This window comes from Quercus lobata, chromosome 2 (assembly GCF_001633185.2).
Source record: "Quercus lobata isolate SW786 chromosome 2, ValleyOak3.0 Primary Assembly, whole genome shotgun sequence".
Lineage (NCBI taxonomy): Eukaryota > Viridiplantae > Streptophyta > Magnoliopsida > Fagales > Fagaceae > Quercus > Quercus lobata.
In genome coordinates, this window is record NC_044905.1 from 21,871,085 (window position 1) to 21,888,741 (window position 17,657).

At 39.3% G+C, this 17,657-nt stretch overlaps 2 protein-coding genes across 9 annotated transcripts; one reads left to right on the forward strand and one right to left on the reverse strand.

Annotated features, from left to right (window-relative positions):
• Window positions 1-225: 225 nt before the first annotated feature.
• LOC115974958 (RNA-dependent RNA polymerase 6) lies at window positions 226-17,058 on the reverse strand. 8 transcript variants are annotated; one of them, XM_031095555.1, is made up of 6 exons: window positions 16,805-17,058; window positions 10,175-10,217; window positions 7,670-8,561; window positions 7,179-7,274; window positions 2,422-5,196; window positions 226-1,385 (listed from the first exon to the last, which is right to left on the reverse strand). In XM_031095555.1, exons 5-6 carry the CDS (start codon window positions 5,140-5,142, stop codon window positions 492-494), a joined length of 3,615 nt encoding a protein of 1,204 aa, XP_030951415.1. In that variant the 5' UTR covers window positions 5,143-5,196; window positions 7,179-7,274; window positions 7,670-8,561; window positions 10,175-10,217; window positions 16,805-17,058; the 3' UTR covers window positions 226-491. The 8 variants fall into 8 exon arrangements, with proteins under 8 accessions (XP_030951415.1, XP_030951409.1, XP_030951411.1 ...); XM_031095549.1 differs by having other exon boundaries at window positions 7,103-7,274; XM_031095551.1 differs by lacking the exon at window positions 7,670-8,561 and having other exon boundaries at window positions 7,103-7,274.
• LOC115961157 lies at window positions 10,421-11,857 on the forward strand. The gene has a single exon (XM_031080190.1). It carries the CDS (start codon window positions 10,421-10,423, stop codon window positions 11,855-11,857), a length of 1,437 nt encoding a protein of 478 aa, XP_030936050.1.
• Window positions 17,059-17,657: the final 599 nt, after the last annotated feature.

Below are 17,657 nucleotides of genomic sequence, written 5' to 3' on the forward strand. Positions count from 1 at the left end.
CCAAATATCCCTACTTACTTATGTTACCAGTTAATAAACTCAATATATAGTAATTTTATTTTTTTAATTTATAAACTTGTAATAGATTTTAAATGTAAAAAAGCCCCCATTAAACATGATCATCTCAGACCTCAAAATGTATCTGCCCGTCCAGTAGTCAAAATAGTGCATGATTGACAATCCTATGCAAGAGACCTTATGTCTTTTGTACCACAGTTCATAAGCTATGCCACAATAAAGAATATGATTTGCATTACCAGTAAGATCTTATAAGGTCAAAATACACAGAAATTTCTAAGAGCTTGATTACAAGCAAGAAACATGTTGGAGCAGCAAGTAACAATTCAAAAGGAAATGTCATCCAGGGCCCAAAGGAGGGTAAACACCTTAACAACAGATACGTACGACTTATCTTTAGATTGGTAGAGTGGCCTTGCAGCAATAATGTATGAGCAGCACAATAAGAGAGCTCTCAAAGCTTCAAGTGCTGGTCATATTCGATCGATGAGGTACCTCTTCAGAGAGTTAATGGGCTTAGCAGAGTCCACATTGTCAGATCCACCACTTCTAATCTTGATCCGAGCAAGATAATCAGCTGCAATCCAGGCAAAGCTCAGCATCACTACATCCCTTGGACCATCTGATTCTAGCAAATCCACTGATTTTTGCAAATCCAGTGATTTATTCACCCAGTATGGATCATAAGTGACCTGGTACCATGCTGAGGCCTTCTGCTCGTAGACTAAATTCTTCTCATCATCAGGGAGTTGCTCAAAGTCAGAGTCAATGTGTTCAAAAATTTGCCTGAATTCTTTCTTCAGAGAACTATAACTATGCTTGAGCTTCTCCTTGAGCTCCCCTTGCTTCCTGCTGTTGTAATTGGGCATGGACCAGATGTGCCCAGTTACAATCTCTTCTTCCCTCTTCACTTTATACTGTCCTAATAGACCAATCAGCTGCCCATTATAAGAGCACTTTTGATGCCACGCATCCATGATGAAATCGTCAGATCCTGAAACCTTAAGATCTGAATCATAAGGGACATCATCAGGGACAAAATTTAGCTCTGAAGGCGCATCAATATCTTCATCATAAGCATCCTTTACTTGCCGATAAAGTCTTCCCAAGATTTTGGTGGACTTGTAGGATTGATTATCATCCTTCCCCATAAAATCAGGGTACAGTTTCGGTTTCAGATGTGAAGGCATCGTGACAAGCACCCCAGTCTTGGGAAAATCAACAGCTTTAGCTGCTAAGTCTGCTAGTGTGATGCAGTCCTCATCCAAAGCCCCATACTCACTGCGGTCAGCATGAACCACATGTGCATTGCAGATTGTCCCAAGGCTCTCATTCACCATGTTTCTTGCAAAAAAATCTATTATATCCTATAAAATAAACATAGAATTTGAAAGTAAGAGAGCTTCTCCGTTACATGCTCTGAATTCTAATAAAATGTACGATGCTCAACGGAATGGGTAGAAAATAGAAATAACGGAAAAGAAAAATGAACAGGACAAATCCTAGGTTTTACCACCTAGAATTTGCCTGAAACTATTGGCTTCACAAACTAATGGTGCTTGGAGTCACCATCAAACTTAGAGAAACATCTCTAATCAGGATTTTTATTCAAATTGCACTGCTCAAAACTGGAGCCTCTTTTTAATAGGTTTCAAGGAGTACATCAAGCCACAATTACATTCCAGAAAATCCTCAACAACATTAAAGTCTAAATTCAAAAATAAAAAATGAGATCTGGAAAAGTCTCAAATTCTAAATTCTAAAACAATTTCAAATGAGAAAAATAATGAGAACATTTTGGTTGTATTGCATGCATCATAGTAAACCAAACAAGAGAAATATATACAAAGTTTTGCCAAAGGTATCATATCTTAGTTACTCAATCCTTTAGGTGCATTACTCAGAATTCTACTTCATTTCATCAAATGCTTTTGCTCAGTCTATGTTAAAATTGTTATTAACACAATAAAGTGGCAGCCCCTTGAAATTGTACCAACCATGTATGGAACTCCATTATGCCATTCAAATAGTCTTAGTAGTGTCATTCACTATCATTAACACCATTTGTGGTATAAAGAACTAGTTGTGAAAAGAACATTGCATCATTTCAAGTGCCCATGGACAGTAGCACTTGCATTGTCCTGCTCTAGAAGGAACATTACTTTTCCTCCCCATAATATAGATTCAAAATGACATTGGGTCATAAATCTCTGGAATCAAACCCCCCAGTCTTATCTTTACAATCTTGGTTGGAGAAGCACACCAAGAAAATAACAAGGATCTTCATATAAGGGGATTAGTACAAAATAATAACAATGAAAGAATGGAACTTTAGAATTTGTAAAAACTTATCACATTCCAGATAGCAAATGTTCCTAGAATCAAACAGCATGGATCAAGTACCTTAGAAGTGACTTTGCGTGACAAAAGTTTGGCTTCTGCAGGAGCATACTCCATGGGCGGCCAGCTCTTCTTACTAGGGGGAATAAGATTTTCATCCCAAGTCACAAAGTAAAGGTCCCCATCAAGGTCACTTCCAGATGCTTCGTTGGGATGTGGCCTTTCACCATTTTGAGGGAAAACAAAGCAATCATGTAGATGGTGTAAACCAGGGGCATCAACTGCTTCTAGAATCCTTACATCTCCTGGGTGAAGACAAGGATTCTTCGCTATGGCCACATACCCTTTAATTACTTGAAGATTATTCCCTCTCTTGGTAAACCTGGAACCATGCTTTGCAAAACAGTTTTCCAATGATGGGGTAGAAACTTGGATAAAGCATTGGCCCTGCTCAAGAACCCCTAGCTCATCTAAGCAGCCCATCAGCCACCTCCCTTTAGGGACAAAAATCCTAGCCTTTTCCCTAAGGCCCCAAAGCTGTGCAGCTCGTATACAGGTTAACATGCCTCGTAGATGAGGTTCAATTTGAGGCTTGAAACCTGCACTCAACATTATTGCTGCTGCATTTCCTTGCTCTGCACAAGATGCTGTCAGAACATCAAACGCCACATCTGTGTCCACAAGCATTTGGTTTAGTCTGGAGACCATTGATTCTTGCATTGTCCAGAATATTTCATCTCGAACATTCAAAGTTGAAAGTAAAGTCACAATCTGCCTGTTTAGGAAACCAGGCTGAAACCTTGTCCAAGAACAGATCTCAAGGATAGTATGGCATGACTGGAACTTGTTCATACTAAGCCTCAAAGAAAGTCGGGCCCCATCATCTTTTGCTGGCCAGCAGGCCACAACCCCCTTACAACCAGCATACCTAATCTGATAAGCACTAGGAGGATTCATGTCCAATTTCAATTTCTCTGCAACTTCCATCGCAAGATCAGGAGTAATAATACCAATCCCATCAGAGAAACAATACCCATTCCTCTCTATATCAGGAAGGAAAGGATTAACTTCTGTTGATGGAACTTCTACTGTAGCATATGTCGATGAGAAGCACTGACCCATCCTAGCAGCACACTTAGCAATGTTTTTATGGTCAAACTTCCCCATCCAATCTCTAATTTTGTTAACACTTAAGTTCCTGTCTTCAGCAAAAAACCAGGCAGAACGGTCCCTCAATTGATTGGCTGAGAAGGCTAAAAAAGAATATTTCCGACCACATACATGAAACCCATCCCTTAGAAATGTACCCACCCTTTGGAATATTTTGGTTCTTTGCTGGAAAGAGTACGATGTGATTTCCCTAACAATAGGAGCAACATAATACGAAAGAACATGGGAGTTCATTGTCTGCATCCCTTCATCCATAAAGGTAACCCTTAAAAACCGATCAGCAACTTCTTTATATTTCCTGAGAACCCTATTGGAAAGCTCAACTTCTGGTGGAAGACAATATGCTTTGGTTGGTGTAATGACCAGCCTCCTAACCTCAACAATATCATCCAGCTGTTTAGGGCTCTTGAAAAGCTTAGGATTCCTCAGCAACCAATCCTGAACAATTTTCAGCCTCTTGGAGGCATCAAACACTGGGCTTCTGTAAGAACATATGTGCTTTAGTGCAGCAACATTGACATCCATAGCTTGGCTTTTCAGCAAATGAAAGAAATTGTCTGACAGCTGGTGCTGATTGAAAATGCCCTTATGCAATGCAGCATTAACCAAGAACATTATCTCAAAGGTTATGCCTTCCATGTGCTGAATACAAAACAAAGGATCTGACATGGGCAACCCAAAATCAGGTTCATCCTGGATCCTGAGCGGAGATTTAAGGCAGAAGTCATGCACCCTTCGTTCTTTAAGATAATCCATGGCCTTCTCCAACTTCCTGCCATAGCGGGGTGGGATTGAAACCCTATAAGAATTACACCGACCAATTGCCCCACTAGGTGTAAAATCTGTGGTTCGGATCCAAGGATCATCATCATCCAACAAATCAAATGACACTGTTTCTTCAATATCATCATCAGCTGTTCTATACCAGACCCGGGGTGATGAAGACAGCTGCAATAGGATTACTCGATATGATGGCTCTGAATATCGCTTGATCTCATTGATGTCTCTCACCAAGAATTCCACCTTGAAATCACATTTTACCATTGCATGCTTGCTCGTGCCTTTAAAAGTGAAAACAGTGTCTCTTGTGAAACAAAACTTGCATGTCCCATCAAAAGGATCCACTAGAAACTCAACCCCTCTAGAAGGTCCTCTCCAAGCAACAAAAAAATCATCTCGGTTAACCAAGGTCCCAATCTCAACAAGCACATCAGACAACTTAATAGGAGTTGTAGCCCTCCTCCTCTTATTCAAGCAGAATGGATTTTCAGGACCTAAACTAGCCTTCAATAGATTATTTTTCAAAGAAAGCTCACAACGCCCTGCTGCATTCATAGCCCAAGTTGCTGACTCGGGCAAGGCAAAATGCACAAATGCATGAGGCTCCACTGAGACATAATGATCTGTGCTTTCAATGTTTGCAGTTTCAATGCTCTCTTCAAAATTTGGATACGACTCTGGAGGGGTCCAAGAAGTTTTTAGTCTGCACCTATAAACAAGTCCAATTTCAGCTTCTAAGTATTGCAAAAGGTCTTTTGCTTTGACATGACAGTCAAATCCACCAAAACCAACTTGACTTGCCACTGTCTCTCTTAAGCTTCCTTCCGAACCCATTTCTTTTCCTTAAATTCTGCTAGTTTCAAATCCTAAAAACCTCTCTAAGTCAACCTGATACAAAAACCCAAAACTGCATTAGAAACCTAAAATAAAATGGTTCAAGGATTATATCACAATTCAACCACAAAGCCAATCCATTTCTGAAATAATAAATAAATAAATAACCTTTTTTCTGTTAGCTGAGAACTGTCCTTATTTTCTTTTCTTTTTTTGGTAAATTACACACACACACACACACAATGGGTCTTGAACCTACAACCTCCACCCTTAACTCCATTATTGGGTAAGGACTAAGGATGAAGTGCCATTTGAGCTAAAGCTCACTGAGGGCAAAAAGAATTCACTAATATGCCGTATTGCATAGCATGCCTTTGTATTAGCGTCTCTCCTTTAGCTTATTAGCAATTTGCCTATCTACAATTTTTTAAGGCCTCATTTTTTTCTGGGGACAACAGTCTTTTTACCCAGTTTTAAGGAATTAGCAAAAAACTAATCCAGATGAACATCAATTTTCTTTAGTTTTACTAACTTCTTTAGTTTGAAAATCTTGATTTGCAATACCAAACATATTAGTAATGCAACGTTAGAAGCATCAGTTTCTTTCTAAATAATCTACTTACAGGAACCTAAAAATTATATTTGGAAATATTGCAAGAAAAGACCATTACTATTTAAATTAAAGCAATATTTAAAAACAACATTTGGCACTTAAGGTTACGGAAAAGATCTATTTCATCAACTCAAACATGACGGAAGTTAATATATGGAAACTCATTAAAAACTATTGAAAACACCCTTTAAACAATCAATTAAGAATATTAAATCCCATTAGCGAATTAGGTGCTAAGTCTAACAAACAAGTATGGAATAGTGGAATCCGTAATATTTTCTTTCTCATTTTTGGAAGAAAAAATTCCTTTCTGCATTTGTAAAACACGATTTTTATTTTTTATTTTTTCAGCAACTCAAGAGAAAATATTACAAGGCTACATAGTAAATTCCAATATCACAATTTCAATTTATATAGAAATCCTGCTTTGCTATAGCAATATAAACAGGTCATCACTGCTATCGTTTCTACCAAAAAAAAAAAAAAAAAAAAAAGGTCAACAAGATTGTTTCTAATCATCATAATTACTTCTCTTATTTTTTCTGGTTCAACCCAAAAAACAAAACTAAACAGAACCTATACATACATACATACATCAAATTTTCACTTTGGAAAGAAATCTTTGCTTTGCAAAAGCAATATAAATAGGTTAATAAGATTGTTTCTATCATCATAAACACTGCCCTATTTTCTCTAGCTCAACCAAAAAAAAAAAAAAACACTACACTAAATATAACCAATACATATAGTGTAGCCTAGACAATCAGACACATTTACATCTCTCTCTCTCTCTCTCTCTTCAAAATTTTGGTTAAATTTATCAATAAACTTGCTCAACATTCTAAAACTCGAGTTACACACACACACACGTTACTTCAACATTGTAGGTCCAATTTATCAATAAACTTGCTCACCTCGCTGCATCTCGAGTTTCACACAAATGATTATTTGTACAAACAAATGGTTATTTCAAGCATCTCTCTTCTTCTAAGGCAAGCACGTTTGTTTTCAGATTTCTTCATTCTCTCTTGCTAAGTTTGTTTTCAAAATTCTATGATAGTGTGAAACTGAATGATCTCTTCAGTAAAGAAGAGTTTGATTGAATAGCTATTGAGGAGTGTTTGGATTTGGTTGGGTCATAGAGTAGAGATAATATGTTGAGAGGTTCTACTTAAGAAGGTTAATTTATATATCACCCAAACAACATAACTATGATTTCCATTCAATACCAATGTTCACGTAGTTGCAACTCTATATTTTAATTCCTACTCCAAGAACCAATCAGAACTAAACAAAAATACAGCAATAGTGAAATCACAAGGAATCCAAGAAATCTAGGAGTCCCACCACAAAAGGCAAAGGACAAGGCAGAGTCCAGTCATATAGAGACTTCAGAAATAGATATGTCAGCTTTGCCACATACACTTCTTGTCCCTCGAAGCACCAATCATTCTGTTCTCTCCAAAGACACCACATTAAGCACAACAGTACAGCTTTCCAAATTCCCCTTGTACTCCACCTGATGGAGGAAAAATGGTGAAAAAGAAATATGATTTAGAAAGCTATGTTGCTTAGAGAAAAGAAAGAATGAACTAGCTCTTCAAGAGATACACTCTTGGAATAATACCTCATAGGTAGATTTCTTGGATTCAAATTCAACTAGTTACAATGAGGGCAGCCTTGCTTATTTGTAGTTACATAAGCAAGCTGCTGAGTTAGTTACAAGAACCCATCATTTGGCTGCCATGTGATTGGCCAAAACCTAACTAACTTCTCTAATTAATAGGCTGTCGCACTTGTCACTAACAACCTATCAGCTAACTAACTTTCCGTTACAAGTGATAAAGACTATTAAAAGTAAAAGGAAACTACTTATTACAACATAAGCTAGTAACAGATAGATTTAAAAATGACCTGCATCAAGACTGTCCCTCTTTGGAACACACTTGTCCTCAAGTGTGACTAGTTGTAGGATGCGGCAAGTGATGCACATTGAAACTATTGGAGATATGCATATGATCTAGTAGCTCCACTGATCTGCATTCTCATTAGTTGCTGTATTAAGCTGCTGCATCATGTTAGAGATTAAGGTCTATTGCTGCTTTGTGTCAAGGCTGCAAGTGTAAGCAGCCGCGTCAATGCTCTTGCATCCAATATTCTTCATTTTGACCATTGGTTTGGGACTAGCTTTCCCCTTCTTTTGCTGCAATGTGTAACAACCTCCTTTCTTGTATAAGTTGGACATGTTGCTCCTTACACCCAAAATGGTTTGATATGGAGCTGTTCCCATCAGGCTGAAGCTCTCCCTCTCAGCTTGATAGAGATCAATTTCACCTTCTTGGAATCTGGTACCTCATGGAAATCAAAGATTCTTTCCACTTGGTTAAACCAATCCATGAATTCTTCATGATTCAAGCTACCATAGAACTTAGGTAACTCAATCTTGAAGTTTGATTCCCATTTTGGTTCTCCCCTTGGAGGACTAGGCACTTGCCTTGGAACACCTCCTCTAGGCTGACCAATTGGGTTACTAAAGTTGTTGTGACTGTCAATTTCAGCATCTTCAGCAGGTTCATCATCATTTCTAGGATAATAACGCCAGTTTCTTCTCACCTCCTCAGTCAAGGCAGCAAGCTGCCCCCTTAGCAGCTCCAGTCTGCTCCAATGTCACATGGGATTCTCCTTCTTGGTGGGGTTGTGGCTGCTGCCTGGGATGAACCTGCTACTCAGGCTCATGTGCTGCAGAACCTTTCTTGTTCCTTCTATTATAAACTATTGGTGTCATCTTCACAAATTCTTAGGCTCACTAGTAGAGGATAAGAAAAATGAAATCAAGATAGGATCTTGATAGGTTCTTGATGACAGAAAATGAAGAAACAAATTGCAAACCAACTTGAATCCTAAGGATCTCAAGCTTTGATGCCAAATTATGATGGAGGAAAAATGGTGAAAAGGAGAGATGTTTTAGAAAGCTAAGTTGCTTAGAGAAAAGAAAGAATGAACTAACTCTTCAAGAGAAACACACTCTTGGAATAATACCTCATAGGTAGATTTCTTGGATTCAAATTCAACTAGTTACAATGAGGGCAGCCTTGCTTATTTATAGTTATATAAGCAAGCTACCAAGTTAGTTACAAGAACCCACCATATGGCTGCCATGTGATTGGCCAAAGCCTAACTAACTTCTCTAACTAACTAATAGGCTATTGCATTTGTCACTAACAATCTATCAACAAACTAACTTTCTATTACAAGTGATAAAGACTATTAAAAGTAAAAGGAAACTACTTATCATACAACATAAGCTAGTAACAGATAGATTTAAAAATGAACTACGTCACCACCTGCCAAACCTCCTCATTTAACAAGCCAACAACTCCTGTACAGAATGGCATCACCCAAGAGACTCCAAATAAACAAAATAACATGGACCACAATTCCCAAGCCCCATCATCATGTAGGTATAAATGATTTGCATTTTCCCCAACATTCTTACACATGAAACGCCACTCCATTATAATGATGCACCTCATCCATAAATTATCAACAGTCAAAATCCTTCATAAAGCCACAAACCCACAAAAAGAAAGCCAACATTGGCAGAACCCTAACTCTCCATATGCTTCTCCCAGGAAAATGTTGATCCATCCTCCTCAAGACTCTATAATAGCTCTTCACTTGGAAAGCCTTGAATTTAAGTTAAATTTTTATTACCTTATTAGGGTTTTAGTTTACTAGTCTAATTAGGAGCTTTCTTCATACTTTGTAGGAGGCCTTGGTCTACTAGTCTAATAAGAGTGAGCTGAATAATTAAAAATAAAAATAAAAATACTGATTGTTTTGAGTATTGACAATTTGACATGTGTTAGCTTTCATTTGTTCTTTTCTCCATTTCTCTTCTTTCTTTACTTCTTCTCTTTCTTGTAGTACTGTACACACAACCCTTGAACACCAAAATTTTTTCTCTATTACTTCTCCCTTACAACCCAAAATCAAGCCCTCTTACCTACCAAAACCCTAAGCCTACAACAGCAACATGTAGAGAAATTCCCCATATGGTCACACGTCAAAAGAGGATGTAAAATATCAGATAAGAGCATGGTAGATGAAATGAAGAAGCTCATAAAGAGTATCTTGTAATTGTAAAATACATATTCGCAACACTCTAGTACCTATGGACGTACTGAAGCCAATCCTTCTTTAAGTTAAAAGGAAAATTTTATAAAATTATTATAAGACAAGCTAGTCTCTAAGGTATTGAATATTGGGCTATAAAGCAAGATATGCATAAAACAATCACTAATTGAAATGATAATATTAAATGGATAAGCGAAAGTATAAAAAAAGATAAGATATGAATAAAGAAATTCATTCAGAGATAGAGATGTTTCCTATTATCAAAAAATGAGGAAAAGTCACCTGAGACGGTTTAATTATGTGAAAAGTAGAATGATCAATGCACCTGTTAGAAAGAGATTCAATTTTTTATTTAAAAAAAAAAGCCGGATAAAAAAACTCTCCCTCAGTAGGAGCTTTCTCTCTCCCTAGGAGCTCTCCCTCTCGGTTTCACCGAGCCTCTTTCCCCCTTGCTTAAGGGTCTTCCCTTCTCTTAACCTCCAAACACCTACTCTCCTCACCTTACTCTTACCTTCTACCTTCAGCAAAATGGACGTGTCTGTAATAGAGGATCTGCAACACTTACGCCTCACCAAGGATGAAGAAGAAGACATCCAGATCTCCTCCATGAACAGATCGGACTTAATGGAGGAGTGTGCTCTTAGTTTATTCGGCAAGCTCCTCACGGATAGACAACATAACCAGAGAGCTTTGAAAAATACCCTCAGAGCCGCCTGGAAGATGGGATCAGATCTGCGAATCGTGGATGTGGGAAAAAACCTTTTTCAATTCAAGTTTAACTCAGGGTTCCAACTGGAATGGGTTGAAAGGAACGGCCCTTGGAATTTCGAGAACAACCTGCTTCTCCTCTGCAGATGGAAAAAGGGTCTCTCAGCCACCAACATCACCTTCACTCATGCCCCTTTCTGGGTTCAAATTTGGGGCTTGCCGTTTGAAAATCTATCTGAAGATGTTGGAAAAGATTTAGGCAACAGCTTGGGGCACTACCTCGAAACTGATAAACGAATGTGGCTAACGGAGCAAGCTAGATTTCTAAGAATCAGAGTTAATATCCCTCTCAACAAACCTCTCCGCCGAGGAGGTAATATTCTCAACTGTGATGGGGAGAAAACCTGGGTTAATTTTAAATATGAAAGGCTGCCCTCCTTTTGCTATGTGTGTGGTTTCCTAGGTCATGATGAAAAGCACTGCCAAAATGCTTCTGGTAATCCGGATTTCCCCAAGCAATATGGAGAATGGCTGAGGGCCACAGGCAGCCAGAAAAACAGTGGGGATAGGCAAAAATCTTCAAATAGTTGGAGCTTTGAAGACGACCACTCAGGCCGGTCAAGTGGCAGATCGGCTCCAACAAGGACAAACCCATCGGACTCTACCTCCAAACCAGGGGCACCTATGGAAATTCAAGTAAATCAAGAAAGCAGAGGCTTTGCGAAGCCCCAAAACTCTGACAGAAAAGAAAGCTCACAATCGAATGCAGCGGATTTCCAGGGAAAGAACAGTGATAGTTCAAATTTCAAACTCTCCCAGTCAGATTCCGCCTCACGTGACAAGGAAGGGGCTGTAGGCTCAAACGCTGAAGATATGGATGTAGTTTCTGAAGTGGGCCGCACCTCTAAGTCTCACCAGGAAGCCCAAGAAGTCAGTAGCCCACTCAAACCCCCCTCAAAAAGCCCAACCCGATGCAGTAGCCCCACTCATACACAGAAGCCCAATTCACCTACTAAACCATCTCAGCAGAATGGAAAACCAAAAATAAAAAGGATAGCCCGTGAGAAAGGAAAGCAAGCCCACGGTGAGCAAAAAGACAATCTCTCAGGGAATAAAAGACCGGGTAAGTTAGTCTTTGATGATAATTTAAATGAAACTCATCCTCCAAAAAGACTCTGTGACATGCTTCCACAAATCTCTGAGCATACTCTCGCATTATCGGCGGTAGCTGCTAAGCAGCACCGCCGGGCACAATGAATGCCTTATGCTGGAACTGCCGGGGAATTGGGAACCCCCGGACAGTATATTCGTTGCGCGATTATGTGCGGCGATGGACTCCCTATCTAGTCTTCCTTGTGGAGACCAAAGTAAAACACAAACGTATGGAAAAAATCAAATTTTCTCTGGGTTTCTCTAATGGTCTAATTGTTCCCAGCCGGGGTCGGAGTGGGGGTCTTGCTCTCTTCTGGTCTATGGACGTAAATCTGGAAATTAAATCTTACTCTCAGTATCACATTGATGCAACCATCACTGAGCAGGACAGCAACTTCACCTGGAGATTCACGGGCTTTTACGGTCACCCCGAATCAAACTTAAGGAAAGATTCATGGAAACTTCTCTCTTATCTAAATAACCAATTTTCTCTGCCATGGTTTTGCTGCGGCGATTTTAACGAAATTCTGTCTGTGACTGAAAAATCAGGTGGCCCTATTCGAACTCAGCGTCAAATGGATGGCTTTAGAGAGGCGGTGAATTTATGTGGGTTTCAAGACTTGGGCTTCTCAGGGCCCCAGTATACTTGGTGCAATATGCGAGACAATAGTGACCGGGTTTATCTTCGCCTGGACCGAGCCTTTGCAAACTCCGACTGGTCAAACAAGTTTAGAAATTGCAAGGTTTATCATGTTGTTGATTCCACTTCCGACCATTGTATTCTGAGAATCACTGACTCTATAGCCTCTCCCCTTCGCCGGAAAAGGCGTTTCCATTTTGAAGCTTTGTGGGCCAAGCGGGATGATTGCTTCGACATTGTGGAAGCCGCCTGGAACAGGGGAAATTTTGAAAACACACCTGAAGGTATCAACTCAAACCTTAGTTTGTGTGCTTCTGCACTGACCTCATGGAGCAGAGATGTCATTGGTAACATTCCTAAGAAAATTCAAGAGCAGAAGAAATTACTGAATACTCTAACCACTCTTGATCGGGATGGCTCGCACAGTGTAGAAATTAATGATTTGAGGAAGGAATTAAATGGTCTTCTGGATAGTGAGGAGATCCTTTGGCACCAAAGAAGCAAAATCCACTGGTACAGAGAAGGAGATAGGAACACGAAGTTCTTCCACACTAGAGCTTCGGAGAGACGAAGAAAAAATTCTATTCTAGGATTATGGAACGATGATGACTGCTGGTGTGATGATAGAGACAGCATTGCTCGTACAGCAGTGGATTATTTTTCAAAAATTTACACATCCAGTTCTCCCAATAGAATTGAAGAGGTCATCAATACCATTCCAACCCGGGTAACAGAGGACATGAATGCTGAGCTTACAAGAACTTTTACCAGTGAAGAAGTCCTGCGGGCCCTCCACCAAATCCACCCAACCAAATCTCCCGGCCCCGACGGTATGTCCGCTATATTTTTTCAAAGATATTGGAATATTGTCGGTAGAGATATTACTGATATGGTGCTGAATGTGTTAAACTCTAATTTGTCCATGACTGAAATAAATAAGACTAATATTGTTTTAATTCCAAAAACAAGCCACCCTGTGAGAATGACAGAATTTAGGCCTATCAGTTTGTGCAACGTCACGTATAAACTTATCTCAAAAGTCCTTGCTAACCGTCTCAAAGCTGTCCTTCCCCATGTCATAGCTGAAAATCAGAGCGCCTTCACTGCAGATAGGCTTATAACCGATAATGTCCTAGTGGCATTTGAGCTTATGCATTATTTGAACCACAAAACTGAAGGCAAAGACGGTTTCATGTCTGTCAAGCTCGACATGAGCAAGGCATTTGATAGGGTCGAGTGGGGTTTCATCAAAAGAGTCATGGAAAAATTGGGTTTTCATAACAATTGGGTCTCTCTGATCATGAAATGCATTTCTTCAGTCTCTTACTCTGTCATCATCAACGGAGAAGCTTATGGCAGCATCACTCCCACGAGGGGCCTCCGCCAAGGCGACCCTCTTTCTCCGGGGCTCTTTCTTTTGTGTGCCGAGGGTCTTTCTGCCCTCATCCATCAAGCCGCAAGAAATAAAGCCCTCTCAGGAATTTCAATCTGTAGGGGCTGCCCGGCCATCACCCACCTTTTCTTCGCGGATGATAGCCTCTTATTTTGCAAGGCTAAGGTCACGGAATGTAATGTTCTCATGAGCATCCTCGGAGTCTATGAATCTGCCTCAGGGCAAAAGATAAATCCTGACAAGTCCTCGGTCTTTTTCAGCCCAAATACATCTCATGCAGCCAGGGATGAGATCCTAAATTCATTAGGACCAATGCAAGACTCTCGACACAAGAAGTACCTTGGCCTCCCTTCCTTGATTGGGAAATCAAAATCCCAAGTCTTTGCTGAAATTAAAGAGAGAGTGAGCAAGAAACTAGCGGGTTGGAAAGGAAAACTTCTTTCTATTGGAGGTCGAGAAATTCTCATCAAAGCCGTGGCACAAGCGGTGCCCACGTACACAATGAGTTGTTTTCAACTTCCAAAAACCTTGTGTGACGATTTGGAAAGCATGATGAGGAACTTTTGGTGGGGCCAAAGAAACCATGAGTCAAGACTTGCATGGGTTAGTTGGAAAAAGATGTGTAAGTCCAAGTTGTATGGTGGTATGGGCTTCCGGAACCTTCAAGCCTTTAATCTTGCCCTACTTGCAAAACAAGGGTGGCGGATCCTCACTAACCCCACTTCTTTGGTTGCAAGGGTCTATAAAGCTAAGTATTTTCCTTTCGAGGACGTCCTTAACTCAAGAATGGGAAGCAATCCAAGCTACGCTTGGAGGAGCATCTATAAGAGCCTTCGGGTCCTAAAGGAGGGTACTCGGTGGAGAGTGGGCAATGGTAAACGGATTCACATTTGGGAAGATAGGTGGCTCCCAACTCCAACCACCTATAAAGTGACCTCGCCTCAATTAGACTTTGGCATCTTCCCAATGGTCTCTTCTCTCATTGATGAGGATACAAAATGGTGGAAACCGGATTTGGTGAGATCTATCTTTTTACCTCATGAGGCTGCTGTTATCCTTAAGACTCCTATCAGCTTTAGACTCCCTGACGATCAGCTGGTTTGGGTAGGCAACAAAAGAGGCTCTTTCACCGTGAAAAGCGCGTACTACATTGCTATGCGCATAATTGATGATCTTGAGCTAGGTGAGTGTTCAGATGCTCATAGTCAAACCTCCTTTTGGAAAGCAATTTGGCACTTGAATGTCCCCCCAAAGATCCGGATTTTTGCTTGGAGAGTATGCAGAAACGGCCTCCCAACAATGCTAAATTTACGATGTCGGGGCTTAAATGTCTCTGGTTTCTGCCCTATATGTGATATGGAAATGGAGTCCATCCAACATGCCTTATTTCTTTGTCCTCATGCCAATCAAACTTGGGCTAACTGGCCGGACTGCCCTGTAAGTATTTCTTCCCCAAATGCACCTTTTATGGACTCTATATCAAAGTTCATGGATCCAGGCCTATTCGAGGATTTAGCTCTTCTTTTCTTTGTCCTATGGTCAATATGGGGGAATAGAAATCAAGCCATTTATGGGGATTCTGCTCTTCCGCCAGCCATGGTCTGGGAGACTGCAAAAAGAGCCCATTTGGATTTTGTTGATGCTAGGCTATCCTCTCCCCCTGCTCCTCCACCTGCCCGTGCCCATTGGACAGCCCCCCCTGCCGGCTTCTTCAAGATTAATGTGGATGGTGCCACTGATGTAGGGGGTGGCAATTCCTGCATTGGTGCTGTCATCCGGGACTCCTTGGGCTTCCCCATTGGTGCGCTCAGCCTGGTTCTTCCCTCTTGTTTTCCTGCTGAAGTCACAGAAGCATATGCTTTGCTTCATGGTGTTCTCTTTGCTGCTGAAATGCAAGTCCTCCAAGCTCTCTTTGAGTCCGACGCTTTAGCCATTATTCAAGACTTAACCTCTGGAGCTTCTGGCAGCGGCTTTGGGCATATTCTTGAGGACATTCGGGTAGCAACCAGTTCCTTCAGTTTTTGTTCCTTTCATCACTTGAAGCGTGAAGGTAACAGAGCTGCCCATCACTTAGCTTTTGAAGCTAAACGCACAGGCCAATCTAAAATATGGAAAGGAACCCCTCCCCCTTGTATTCAGGAAATTCTGAATGATGATCTATTGTATTAGCAGGTCTCCTGCCTCTGTGTACTCTTTTCTTTGTTGGATTGAATTCTCTTCCAAATTCCCCATCAAAAAAAAAAAAAAAATTTATTAAAAAAAAAAAAAAAAAAAAACTAAAACAAGTAGAGGAAGAACTAAAATAACATTGGAAGTAGTAAAACAGTGTATATTAATTAAGGAGGTGACAAATAGTATGATTTTGAACCAGTGTTGATAATCATTTCATGAGTATGCAAAATTTTTATTTTCTTTGCTTTTTCTTTTACCTATTATATTGTCAACAGCCAAATTTCATGAACAAAAATTTCAACGCATTACCTTAAATTAGGATAAACCTGATCACAAATTAAAAAAAAATTGATACCCTTCCATAATAACGATCCTATCAATCAAGCCATGTGTACATATTTTCGTTTTAACTCTCTTCCAACATTTTTCTCCGCAATCAAACACTCAAACAGTCTTCATGCATACCCATTCACCAACAAACAAACAAAAAAACCCCAATACAGAATCCCACCATCCATTTCTTTCCCACACATTTTCCCAGCGTTCAAACACAATCTCAAACGCATACCCATCAATCAATAACAATAAAAGTTAAAACTTTTCCATAGCCAAAAACCGAAACATGGGATAAACATATATACCCAATAAACTCAAAGACGATTATTTGATTATTTCCCAGCATTCAAACACAATCTCAAACACATACCCATCAATCAATGACTATAAGAAATCAAACTTTTTCACAGTAAGAAAAAAAAAAAAAAACCGAAACTTGGGATAACCATACATACCCAATTAACTCAAAGACGATTATAGATTAAACAAAATCAGATAAAACCCAACTGACCTTTTCAAGCAAATAGCTCATGGGATCATCGAAACAGTGCTGAAAACCTCAAAAGTGTGAGCGAGACAATTAAAGAGAGTAAGAGAGAATGTGTGTGACAGTGTAACGAGTGTGGTTTACTTTAAAACAAGCATGTTGTGTGTTTCTTTCGGTAAACTTCTCAAGCAAGTTCGTTTGAGAGGCAGAGAGCATGTTGTGTGTTCCTTTCGGTAAAACTTTTCAAGCAAGTTCGTTTGAGAGAGAGAAGAGAATTAAAAAAATCACGTGTGTTGTTTTTCTTTTTTCTTTTCCCGCTTTGGCTTTTTGCTTTCCTTTCTATTTTATGATATTTGTTTTTGGGTAAACTACTTTCTATTTTCTATTATATTTGTTTTTGGGTAAACTACTTATTTGTTTCTATTTTTTAGGTCATATTTTAATTTGTTCTCTTTATCAGTTTGGTTTCGTTGTGTCAATTTAATTTTTATCATTATCTTTTTAATAAAAATTATTAACGTAATAATAAATTAATTTTTTTATTTTAATTATTTATCACATCAATAATTTTATTAAAGAAATAATAACATAAAAACGAAACTAAAAAGTTAAATAGTTGCCAAATTAAAATATGGGTGTGATGGTGGTAGGGAAAAGAGGGTTTAGTCTGATCATCAATGAGTTTGATCTGATGTGAGTGAGCATCGGTGGATCCCACCACCCCGCTTTTGATTTTTTTTATATAGGACCACCCTGCTTTTAATTGAAAGTACTAGACCATTGAATTTTTTTTTTTTTTTTTTTTACTTTAGATTAAAAAGATTTTATAAATTTTGAAACAATAGAAAAATAAGTAATAAAAAACTAAATTTAAAAT